The sequence below is a fragment of the Ananas comosus genome, linkage group 4 (assembly GCF_001540865.1).
Source record: "Ananas comosus cultivar F153 linkage group 4, ASM154086v1, whole genome shotgun sequence".
NCBI classification, from domain to species: domain Eukaryota; kingdom Viridiplantae; phylum Streptophyta; class Magnoliopsida; order Poales; family Bromeliaceae; genus Ananas; species Ananas comosus.
The window spans coordinates 2164455-2177925 of NC_033624.1; the positions used below are offsets into that span (position 1 = coordinate 2164455).

Sequence of the window (13471 nt, forward strand, 5' to 3'; positions counted from 1 at the left end):
GCGTGTGCGTGTGCGTGTGTTGGGGAAGGGAAGGAGTAGGGGGGGGTGGGGAAGAATGAGTAGTCAAATGTCACGTCCAACTCCCACAAATCATAAGACGGTCAGTGATGGGTCAATCACTTGGATCCTTCCCTCCTGCCACACAACACGGAGCAAAGAGTGCAGAAAGCAGTGGTGCTATTAACAAAACTGATTTTATTCACATTACTGATTAACTAATCACTAGCTCCAATTTAATTTGTTCATCAAGTTTTTTATTATTAGTGCAATTAGTTATGCAACACTCTCTATTAAGCACAAGCACAAGCACAAGCATGTCGCATTAGCACTTACAGCACATCATCCAATAATCAATAAATTATTTTTTTATTTAAAAAATTAAAATTAAAGTAGTTTTTTAATAATCACAATAGGACGGATGAATCTAAAAAATATAATTTGGTTGATTGAAGATACTGTAACAGCAATATAATCGGTGCATTCTGGACCCATCGGGTGTTGGAGGATAAGAAATTAAGAACCAGCGCCGAATCTGCATGGGTCGCCCTGACCCTGGCTTGGTCGCACGTGCCACGGGGAGGTCCGCGTCGCACGTGCGAGGGCCCTGGCCCTATTTTGGCGCGCTCGGAGGCCCCACCCCCCCGCCCCTCCCCGGCCCCTCTCGCTCAGGCGCGCATGGCTCCCTTGCCCCCTCCCAAGTCCCACCCCAGGCTCTACTCCCAAGAACTCCAGAAATTTTTTTTTTAAAAAAAAAACCAATAAACTTATAAAAAGCCAAAATTATTAAAGATTTTTTTTAAAAAAAAAACCCCAAAAAAGAAAATTCACAGCCTCTCTACACGAAGCACGATGCCCAGATCACCAGCACCCCCCCTCTAAGCCTCAGTCTTTTCCACCACTCACTCTCTCTCTCTCTCTCTCTCTCTCTCTCTCTTTCTCTCTCTTTCTGTGTGTGTGTGTACATGCATGTAGTAATGTTTTTAGTATCTACTGGGTTTTTCTCTGCAACAGTCGCTTGTAAGTGAGACTTAACTCGGACTCCTCCAGAGACAAAGCTAAGCTACTCTACGACCGGCGCACACTTAGCAACACCAGTAGCTTGGGTACACTCCCCCCCTGCAAGAAACAACTTTTGTAAGTGCCCTCCCTTGAAATAGGGCTCGTGCCCGGGGCAAAATTACAAACCTTGCCATTATCCTCATCATTATTTGAGTTAACCAATCTGATACCATATTAACTAATAAAAAAATAACTCAAAAAGTTTTCATGTTCTTTTATCCTTATCATTATTATTATTATTTTTTTTTTCCGCTGTTGTTGTTAGCGAAGACTAGTCGTTATCGCTATACATTGGCCCTGATCGATCATCGATCCCACCACACGTCGGGGATTAGTCTTGATGAGATTACTTTGTCGCGCGCGCGACAGAGAGAGAGAGCATCTTGCGAGCCAACTAGCGAAAGCTTAAAAAAGGGATCGATGGAGTTCGGGACATGAACCATCAAATGTTACGATCACTAACCGAGCATCGCGTGGAAGGACAATTTCTAAAAAGGGCGCGGTGTTGCGTGACAGAGAAATTTGTAAGGGTTTTAATTGCGACTGTTTTGATTTTTATATGATTACTGCGTTGTCCATCTGAGCCGGAATCGGCGAAGAGAGAGCAATGTGATTAAAGGGGAAACATTATTGGCATCACACACATTATTGGGCCCCTCTAGCTAGGGCTTAAAGCAATCACACTATTGCAGGTGCAAAGAAAAAAAAAAAAATCTCAAAAATCATTAGTTTTGTGTGGGACCTTGTTTTTATTATTATTATTTAATGTGGCCCTGCTGATTCGTGGACCAATGAGCATCGAATCGAGTCACTCACAAGCAATAACCAGCTAGCAATTAGGCAAGGGATGGTATTGGCTTTAGAGAGGACAAATTGGAGCATATATTTTATTCAATTTTATCCATAGTTTGACCTCGAAATGTCTATTTAATTAAATATTTTATATGTTTCTTACTTAGATCAGGAATCGGTCCGTATCTATGCTATTGTTTTTAATTTGATTGCCTTTAATTAAACAATACATGGCAAGGCACAACTTACTATTATAAATCACATCACTAATCATCTCGCTAATCATCTCGCTAATCATCTTTATTCCAATGAAAGTTTGTTCCGTTACTAATTAACGCTATCAAAGCCCTTATTTGACCTGGCTTTTTCTTTAGCTTTACGTTAAAGCTAAAATTAAGATTGAAGTTTTTGCTGCGAGGAAGCTGAGTTTATTTATTTATTTATTTATTCCAGAGGAAAGAGCGGCAGTCAAATTAACATTTTTGTAGAAGCTTTTTTCGAGGATCTAGCTTTTTTATATAGAAGAAAGTTAGATTAGAATTAAAGTACATAAAAAAGCTTTGTTTGGATCGTTTATTGGATGCTTTTTTTGATGATGCAATTAATTAATTAACTAATTAATTAGCCAATCAAGCTTCATTGACGTAGAGGTTGCATCTTCAACCTCTAATTAATTAACTAATCTGGTACATCGAATATCTTAGCCCTTAATTATTAACTATATTTCCTAGGTAAGGATTATTACTATATATATATATATATATATATAACAGTAAAGTAGATAAGTTGGGAAACCGTTATGTGTTCCAACGAAAAAAAAAAAAAAATCCTACTTTAATATCACTTGATGTAGATAACTATCCAAGCTGGAAATTTAGATAGTTATGCCATTTATTTCTTACTTAATTTCTGCTGATTTTATCTGTTAAATGGTGTTAATTGCGTCATATTGACAATATTTAATCTCCTCTCCAAATTATTTTATGTATTTTAATAACTATGCCTTTTAGCCCAGTTTTAATACTAGGATAACTTTTTAGGTATAGAATTTTCTAATATAATTATAATTAAGGAGTTTGATTTTTTGATTCTTTAAAGATTTTACTATTCATTATAGTTAGGATAACATATTCTACCCTCGAGCTAGGTTATTTATTTTATTCTAAAAAAATGACTTGACAATTAAATATAATATTTTATTTTAAACATTTGGTCACATTTCTTCTTTATTAGAAATATAATTTTTTGGTATAAATTAAAAAAGTATATTGAACAAGATATTCATGTATCTAGAGCTTAATTTCATAAGAGCAATATCAAATGGAATTATTCGCTTTCAAATTTCAATTACACAGGCTAATTAATCTACTGATTTGTTAATTGTCAACATTTATGTACTCGGAACAATTAACTAATTTAGGTCATCCTTTTTATCAATATAAAACAAAATTTTAAAAAAACTCGTTTGATAGCGTGTGGCATATTTCATGATATTATTATTTGTACAGGAAATGCAGATAGGCTATGTCTTTGTCTGCCTTAATAATGCATAGAATAGTAGAATCATTTTTGCAAATGAAAAAAAAAAATGGAATTAATAATTTCAACTACTAAAATCCAATATATATTAGAGCTACTCTTTTTTTCTCTCTCCATGACTCATAAGTATGGTGTCTTATTTGAATAATAATATGCGAGCATATTGATATATTATATACAGGTAGGCAGACTCAAACAACTATTGATATATACAAGGAACCTAGAAGTGGTGCAAGAAGCAAATATTGCTCGTATTTGAATAGTGTCTTACTTGCTATTAATTAAAAGAATTAATTCTAATATTGAGAAATAAATTTATTAAATATAACATTTTTATATAGTTAGATATGTTTATAATGTAAAAAAAAAAAAGAAAGAAAAGAATCTGGTTAATAATATAATGCTACTCTCCAATTGGATATGCACACAGTAAGGAACATGGAAGGTGGAGGGCAATAATCATCATCTATATCATTTTGGAAGAGTGTCACTCTTGTTATTTGACTTGCCAACTAGGGTTCTTCTCCCGCACCCAATTTCACCCCCTTCCCCCCCCCCGCTCCCTTTCCATTTTCCCTCTTTTCACACACCCAATAATGTAAGTACCCTGCACAGCCACCCAAATTGCTCCCTCTTTGATCTCAACCCCACGCTAGCTCCACCCCCTCCCCGTACACACCAAGAAAAGAGATAGAGAGAAAAAAAAAGAGAGCATCATCAGCGGTGTGAGAAAGAGATGAGGAGTTCTTCTTCTTCTTCTTAGAGTAAGAAGAAGAAGAAGAAGAAGAAGAAGAAGTAGAGTAGTAGTTTGTGATAGTATATATATATATATATATACATATATCAATATATATATTAGGTTGGAATTAATCGGGAGTAAGGATCGATGGAGGAGACGCTGAAGACGCTGTCGCTGGACTACCTGTACCTGCTGATCAACGGGCAGGCGTTCAGCGACGTCAGCTTCAGTGTGGAGGGCCGACTGGTGCACGCGCACCGCTGCATCCTGGCGGCCCGCAGCCTCTTCTTCCGCAAGTTCTTCTGCGGGCCCGACCCCCCGCCGCCCGGCCTGCTGTTCCAGGACCACCACCACCACCACCACCACCACCACCACAGCCCCCGATCCCCCTCCGCCTCCTCCCCCCGCGGCGGAGGCGCAGGCGGCGGGGCGGGCGGCGCGGCGGGCCCGGGCGGAGCAGGCGGCGGCGTCGTGATCCCGGTGAATTCGGTGAGCTACGAGGTCTTCCTCCTGCTGCTCCAGTTCCTGTACAGCGGCCAGGTGTCGGTGGTGCCGCAGAAGCACGAGCCCCGCCCCAATTGCGCCGACCGCGGCTGCTGGCACACCCATTGCACCGCCGCCGTCGACCTCGCCCTCGACACCCTCGCCGCCGCCCGCTCCTTCGGCGTCGAGCAGCTCGTCCTCCTCATTCAGGTCCCGATTCATCCACCACAACCATCCCAACCTAGATCTGAATTCTTCTCCTCCTCCTCCTTCTTCTTCTTCTTCTTCTTCTTCTTCTTCTTTGCATCATCATCATCAGTTTTTTATGTGTATAAAATTAAATACCTATATGCATATACATATATGTATATATATATATATATATATATATATGTTGGGATTGCCAACAGGAGAAAAGAAAAGAAAAGAAAAGAAAAGGAAAGGAAAGGAAAAAAAATCTGCATTGATTTGCCCCCTTTTTATTTTATTTTAATTTTATTTTATCTTTCCTTTCGTCTCCTCCTTCCTGCTGCTACTGTTGCCAACAGCGGCTATCTACAGTGAGGATCACTCGTCAATCCTATAATTGGACTTCCGTTTTCCAAATCTCACACTCGCCATAATTAGGGTTTCTAAACTTAGGGTTTCGCCTTTCCCCATGGGGCCCTGGCCGACCTCATGCAGCATTCCCGGCCGCCAATTTCTCGAATTGGGTGCCGTCTTCACCTTCCGTCGCTCCCCCGCCCAGCCCAAGCTCACGCACCGGCCGGCTTCTACATGTATAAATGTATACGAATCGATAGAGGGCAATTAATTAATTAATTAATTAATTAACTGGGCTATATTTTATGCAAAGCAAGCAAGCAAGCCAGGAAGCAAGGGGACGGGAGGGGGTACTGTAGTGGCCTGCCTGCCCGCCTGCCTGCCTGATGATGATTAATTTTGGTTTTGGTTATGGTTTTGACTGATGATGGATGGATTGCAGAAGCAGCTGGCGGGGATGGTGGAGAAGGCGTCGATCGAGGACGTGATGAAGGTGCTGCTGGCGTCGCGGAAGCAAGACATGCACCAGCTGTGGGGGACCTGCTCGACCCTCGTCGCCAAGTCGGGGCTGCCGCCGGAGGTGCTGGCGAAGCACCTCCCGCTCGACGTCGTCGCCAAGATCGAGGAGCTGCGGCTCAAGTCCTCCCTCGCCCGCCGCCACCCCCACCACCACCACCACCACCCGCCGTTCCTCGCCCACCACCCCATCGACATCGTCGGCGTCGGCGTCTCCGGCGGCGACGTCGAGGAGCACCACCACAAGATCCGGCGGATGCGCCGCGCCCTCGACTCCTCGGACGTGGAGCTCGTGAAGCTGATGGTGATGGGGGAGGGGCTCAACCTCGACGAGGCGCTGGCGCTGCACTACGCCGTCGAGAGCTGCAGCCGCGAGGTCGTGGAGATGGTCTGCCCGGACATGGTCGCCGTCCTGCTCGACCACCACGCCGACCCCAACATCCGCACCGTCGACGGCGTCACCCCGCTCGACATCCNGCGGATGCGCCGCGCCCTCGACTCCTCGGACGTGGAGCTCGTGAAGCTGATGGTGATGGGGGAGGGGCTCAACCTCGACGAGGCGCTGGCGCTGCACTCCGCCGGCAAGACCCCGCTCCACGTCGCCGCGGAGATGGTCTGCCCGGACATGGTCGCCGTCCTGCTCGACCACCACGCCGACCCCAACATCCGCACCGTCGACGGCGTCACCCCGCTCGACATCCTCCGCACCCTCACCTCCGACTTCCTCTTCAAGGGCGCCGTCCCGGGCCTCTCCCACATCGAGCCCAACAAGCTCAGGCTCTGTCTCGAGCTCGTGCAGTCCGCCGCCATGGTCATGTCCAGAGAAGAAGCCGCCGCCGCAGCCGCCGCCGCAGCCGCCAATTCCTCCGGCGGCGGCGGCGGCGGCGGCGGAGCGAATAGCCCGAGCGTGGCGATGTATCCGAATATGAATTCGGAGGCGAGCAGCTGCAACGCGAACAGCAATAGCAACAGCGGGGTGGTGAACCTGAGCCTGGATTCGAGGATGGTGTATCTGAATCTCGGCATGGCGGCGCAATTGGGGTGTAAGATGAACGAGGGGGGAGATGATCATGAGAGCGCCAGCAGTAGGTCCCAAAGCGGCGGCGGCGGCGGCGGCATTGCTCCGTCTTCAATGTATTCTCCTCATGGCTACCCATGAAAACACCTTGTAAGCTCTAAAAAGAACCTCCTTAATTTCCCTCACTCACTCTCTCTCTCTCTCTATCTATCATATTGGATCTTTTGCCTATATGATCTGATTATTGTTAATTACCTATGATTTGGGAAGCAAGAAAAGGGCAAGGGATCAATTAATTACGCAAGGTCAAATGAGGGAATGGGGTTAGAATCAGAGGTAATGGTCGAGGTTTTATTAATTAGCCCCTCTTTAAAGTAATGGTGGTTAAATTATGGGTGTTGTGTTTTTGATGGGGTTGTTTGCATAAAAAGTTTCATCATTATTTTTTTAAAAGAAAAAAAAAATTAGGACGGAGGAGGTGCGACATGTGCAGCTGCATTAGACCAATGAGATATTTTATTATTATTATTATTATTTCTCTTTTTTTTTTTGTCTGGATTTTGGGGTCCTTTGCGGTTCTTTTTGGAGTATTGGCTCATGGGGGGTGCATTTGCATGTGAGGGATTTAGAGAGGGAGACAAGTAGAATCTAAGTAAGCTTATTTGAATGATGGAAGAGAAATGCAGGGTCAATCTCTTCTCTCTCCATGGCTTGTCACCCCTTTTGTTTTTACTGCTGTTAGCTTGTTATAGCTTTTCTATTTTGGACAAAAACTCCTTTGTTTTTGTTTCCTCTCTCTTTCTCTCTCTCTCTCTCTTTCTCTCTCTCTCTCTCTCTCTCTCTCTCTCTCTCTCTCTCATGCATTAGCGTTGCTTGCTATAATGGTGGATGTATTACTCCCAACAGTTAGCAACTATTATTTCTACTAATGGTAGCTGGGATCATGTCCATTGGGGAGAGTGGTGTGGGTGTTCCCCTTTTTATCCCCATTGCCTTTTGCAGATGGCTTAGAGCCACCCTATTGAGGCTTTGTTCCTGAATGGTAGGCCTTTCCAAATATAGAGAGTGAGCCGTGCTCTCCCACAATATATATATATAGTTTCAATAGTGCATGTATGTTTATACCTTTTCCTTATCTTTTTTACATGATATCCCATGCACCATGACCATCTTTTAGGACACTATATACTTTCCAGTACTATTGTTATGTGTGTGTATATATATATGCACACAATGTGTAAGTAGCTAAGTTATCGACAAACAAGTCTCTTGTCTTGCATGAATGGAACACTATATGTGACTACACGACACTCTTTTAATATATATGAATTAATTCCCTTGTTATTTTACTCAAGTGTTGATTCCCTAACTGTGGCCTGCTTTTGTTGTCTCCTTAGCTTTATTTTAAAGTCTCTTTTGGGGGCTCAACACATACTCTTAGAGGAGCCTTTTGGGACACTGCTTATCATCTATAGGTTCAATAGTGTTCTCCTGTACTGGTTGTTTGAGCTTCATAATTCTCTCTTATATTTGCTTGGCTCTACCACACACACTCCCCCCTCTCTCTCTCTCTCTCTCTCTCTCTCTCTCTCTCTCTCTCTACATCCTTTTCTCACTCTCTCTCTTTCACCTGTTAAGGATCGATCATGACCTAGATCTATTGCAAGATGGTGTGAGGAATGAGGCAGAGGCATAAATATTTTGTTGGCCACAGTGGAATGAATTAAATTCTCTTTGGTGGCATAGTTNCTCTCTCTCTCTCTCTCTCTCTCTCTCTCTCTCTCTCTACATCCTTTTCTCACTCTCTCTCTTTCACCTGTTAAGGATCGATCATGACCTAGATCTATTGCAAGATGGTGTGAGGAATGAGGCAGAGGCATAAATATTTTGTTGGCCACAGTGGAATGAATTAAATTCTCTTTGGTGGCATAGTTCCCTTATATAGCTTCTGTTGATTTAGGAACCATGTAGTTTGCTATGTCAAGCTACAATATGTTTCTCTTTGGGACTTCATCTATAGAAGAACATGCAGTGACCAACTTATTCACATGGCCAGATCCTTACTGTACATACAACATTTTAAAATACTCTTTTATATATATATATATATATATATATATATATATATATATATATATATATATAGAGTGAGGCTACTATGCTATCGGAAGCACGGAGCCTTCCGTGCTTTCAGCTCGTTTTCGATGTTGCGACTTTCGAATCGTCATCGGCTCCGTTAAACTTGATCTAGAGTATTTGAAGTACCTAGAAAATAAATTTTATGATTTTAAGATATCATTTGCCTAGTGAACGAAGGGGCTCAAAATCAACGGCTGAAAATAAAAATCTTACAAAATGTAATAATATGACATTAAAATTTTAAATCAAAGATATTGATCTTGTTTTATATAGTATAAAGAATTTTCTAATCAAAATTTCCGCTGATTGATATTTCTACACCGTTAAACTGCAAAGCGGTTCACTACGGCCATTGAAATTTGTTGATTTTGAGCCCATCGATTACTAGGCAAATTATACTCGAAAAATAATAAATTTATTTTCTAGGTACTCCAAATACTCTAGATCAAGTTTAACGGAGCGATTGACGATCGAAAGTCGCAACATTGAAAAAAATGGAAGCACGGAAGGCTCCGTGCTTCCGATAGCATAGTAGCCTCACTCTATATATAATATATATATATATATATATAATATATATATATATATAGAATTATGCTGAATACTATTAATAGTAAAACGCTCTTTTGCTATCAGTTTTAACTCTTGGATAAAAAATGTAGGGTCAGGATGATATTATCAGTTAAGTTGAGTGGTTCCCCTAGGGTGAGTGGTCCTCACTGGGTTAGTATTTAATCCAATGGTTAGAAATAATGAAAAGAGTTGATTCAAAGGCTAAAAAACTGATAACAAACAATGGAATTTTGCTATAATATAGCCCCGAGTCCAATCTATATATATATATATAAGAGAGAGAGAGAGAGAGAGAGAGTTGAGAGAGAGAGTTGAGCTAGAATATTATTGATAGTATCTATTTTCTTTTGCTATCAAATTTTTAACTTTAGATCAATTCCTTTGATCATTTTTAACCATTGGATCTCTCTCTCTCTCTCTTTCTCTCTCTCTCTATATATATATATTATTCTTCTTGACAGAAATGGATGTTTACATATTTTCCAACTGTGTGATGTGAATCATGTTTGTGATAATGTGTTATTGCCAATGGTTCATGTGAACAAGCACGTCTTGGGTCAAATTTTGTTACCTCTTTATTTATCATTTTTCTCTTTTTGGAATTTAAAGAGGTAAAGTTCTTGGGAAGTTGTAATGCAGGGTTGATTTTTAGTTATATTCATTTAAAATATCTGTATATATAAGGCTATAAGTAATATACTGTTAATTTGAGTGCTTGTTTTAATTTCTTATGCTATTATGGCTTGGAAATTCGAAGTACACACATACATAGATATTATGAAATAATTGTTCTGGTAACCTCGAATAATATATACTCTTGACTCGCATGTATTTCAATCATTACATTTTCTTGGGCCGTTGACTATGCGTAAAAGTTTGAAGTTTATTAAATGTAATTTTCAAAAATTGACTCATTGAACTAGGTTACCAAAATATATAAAATTGACTCGAGGAATTAGGTTACCAAAATATACAACTTACAAGACAATGCAATCAAACCCTCTCCCTTCTTCAACTGGATCTCATGTTGTGAAATAAGTAATGAATTTTACTTGCCATTTGTGTTTGAGAATGTGAAGATCAACATGAGAATTATGGTAGCAATTGAACATCTAAGGTCTCTTTTTTTTGCTTTTTTTTTTTCTTCTGAACTCAAATTCTAATGTGCTGGGTGTGGTGGTGAAATTTTTTTTTTTTTTTTTGGCAATCTATTGATTTAGGATTTCTTTGGTATCAAAAAGTAAAAACATATTAGTAACTTTTTTTCTCTTCTTTAATTTTGGTAAAAGAAAAGTTGATCATCCAACACACTCAATCGTATGTGCATAATTTATGTTAAAACGGGAAGAAAAAAAATATGTATAGGCAAATTAAGAGAGCCTAGTGTTCATGCTTTGATTAGTTTGACAAGATAGAAAATTACCGGCTGCCCCCTAGCTACTGCAAATGCGAAAAGATTTGATGGTTGGTATCTGAAGTTTTAAATTCGAAGTCTAGATATTTTAAATTTTTAGCTAAATTTATTTATCTTAATTAAAAAAAAAAAACTAAGCAGATATGATGCTACATTTTTCTCTGTAAAAAAAAGAAAACGACAAGATAGAGAATTTTAATAAGCTAACATAAGGTAAGCCAGTGTAGGCATATCTTATATTGCATAAGATTTATATTAAACCAATCAATAAATTAAGTAATGTGGCATGGTGAAGATCAATTAAAGGCTATATGATTACTTCAAATTGAAATGATGTACAAAAAGGCTTGTTCTTATATTTTTATTTATGTAAAAGAGAAATATATAATTTAATGTTATTAAGTTTAGGATCTATTGAGTGATACTACAAGCACAAGAAAACTAAAAACACTACAACAAAAACGGTCTATAGTGACACTTTTAAATGTCGGTACATGTCAAAAAAAGTACTGTTGGCTAAATTACCGACACTTTTAAAAAATATTGCTATATGTGGGGTCGCTAGGTATATAGTGACAATTAAAGAGTGTCGCTATAACCTAAAAATAGTGCTGCTAATTTAACAATATTTATTTAAGCATCTAGCAACCACCGGAACTCTACCTCGTTGGCTGCGGTGGCGGAGGTGGACGAGAGGAAAGGGCCCTTCGTCTAGGATTTCAGTGGAATGGGTGAGAGGAGAAGGAGAGATGGTAATCGATCTTTTTTTATTTTTTCTTTTCTGTTTATAATCGGGCCAAATGGGCTGGGTTGGGTGGGTTGAGTAGAGTAACATTTTATTTTTTGTTGGATTCGGTTTTATATTTAGACATTAATAGATGTATTTTAAAATTTTGGTAGAAATGAGACACTTAGGCAAAAGTGTCTCAAACATGTGTCGCTATAATCTAATTTTGTTGTAGTGAAATGACATGCGAATTAATTTCTACCGAACAAAAAGCAATCAAAGAGTGATTAGGAAAATGATTCAGTTTCACTTCACACATTTTACTTTTGAATAATAATATGGTATCAAAGCCAATATTATGTCCCCAATCTATGAACGCCATACATACTTGCGAGGAATTTGTGCTTTTATATATTATAAACTTTGCCACAAACCTTTTCTTGTAGATCCTCTTAACATTTTCCAATATTCTGGTTCTTAACATTTTCCAATATTCTGGATTGACTATAATAGGTTTGTTCGATCATTACAAATTAATCTACTGAGATGGGAGTACGTAATTCTGAAGGATCAGATTGGTGTTGAGAACTACCAATACTAACAGCAAGATCAAACCAAAAAAAAAGTAAAAATTATATCTTAGTTGAACCAATACGTTACACGCGACACGTATATTATTATAATAAAGTGATTATTTTTTGTGTCACACTGTTTCATCGTATCTAACAACAGTCCTATCGTATGAAACGGACGTTTTGTCGCTCTCTTTTACATCCAAAAAATTCCATGTTGCAATAATAAGCTTTAAAGAAATCTCATCCGCAATAAAATTGAGCTGCAGTGGCACCAATTTCATGTTAAATGCTGAATAAATCTCAAGGTAAATGTCATATCAATCGTATATATCACCATCATGGAAAAGTCGTGGGAGCAAGCTCTTTTCTATACACTATTAATAGGTAATAGGAGAATATTTATAACGCAATTATGAAGTTTCCAATCATTGAAATGGCTATAGAAGGTACTAAAGGAAAAGGAAAAAAAAAAAAAAAAAGTGTCATACCTCCCAAGTAGAATATTAGTGTCAAAATAAATGATAATTAAAGTTTTGACTTTTATATGTGTGAAACGTTTTATATTTATCAAATAAATTTTTGGGTTTTGTTTGGGCCCTTTAATAAGATACCACAGGTTGGTCGATCACACTTTCCATGTGGTCTAGTTTCTTTTTTGTTTAGCTTTGTTTCAATCTGATTAATTGCATCCAGTTTTTATCTGATTTTGCCAGGTTCTTTGAACCCAGCTATGTTGAGTTCTTTTAAGCCTTGTTTGAATTCATAAATCTCTCATTCAACTTATATCTTCTTAATTTATTCAACAAACTTGTAGCATTTGCTGGACAAGAAATGTGATCAAACCTATCGAATATAGTTAAGATAAATCAGTACCCTACAATGTGAAATACGCTTTCCGGCCATATCGTGAATATTAAAACCGTTCAACAAACAAAAAACAAGCTTCTTACTTCCAATCACACACAGAAAAAAAAAAAAAAAAGAGTTCATACCGAACATTTTATCATTGAATAACTTATTATGATGTGGTCCCACTATGTATACATACAAAAACTTTTTTCATCTAGCAATTTCTAATATTTTGGATTAAGTACATGCCCTTTAATTAACCTTCATATTCAAACTTTTGGCCTTAGGAGACATAGAAATGGGAAAAAGCTAGTGTCATAGTGTCATACATATGAACTCAATCCTTTAATATTACATCTAAGTAGCTGAACATTTATTAAGATCTAACCTATTCAGATTGAATTTTCAACTCATAAGTAACAAATAGCACTTCTTCAATTGCGTAAGGATTCTCAAAGAAAATTAATTGCTATACGATCGTCGATGTCAAGTTAGGTTTGCTCAT

The 13471-nt window shown here is 39.1% G+C and overlaps 1 protein-coding gene across 4 annotated transcripts; it reads left to right on the forward strand.

The window, feature by feature from the left end:
- On the forward strand, window positions 3899–8033 carry LOC109709659 (BTB/POZ domain and ankyrin repeat-containing protein NPR5-like). Of its 4 annotated transcripts, none has more exons than XM_020231978.1 (3): window positions 3899–4822; window positions 5598–6143; window positions 6369–8033. In XM_020231978.1, exons 1-3 carry the CDS (start codon window positions 4277–4279, stop codon window positions 6828–6830), a joined length of 1554 nt encoding a protein of 517 aa, XP_020087567.1. In that variant the 5' UTR covers window positions 3899–4276; the 3' UTR covers window positions 6831–8033. The 4 variants fall into 4 exon arrangements, with proteins under 4 accessions (XP_020087567.1, XP_020087569.1, XP_020087568.1 ...); XM_020231980.1 differs by having other exon boundaries at window positions 3900–4822; window positions 5598–6119; window positions 6231–8033; XM_020231979.1 differs by having other exon boundaries at window positions 3900–4822; window positions 5598–6059; window positions 6195–8033.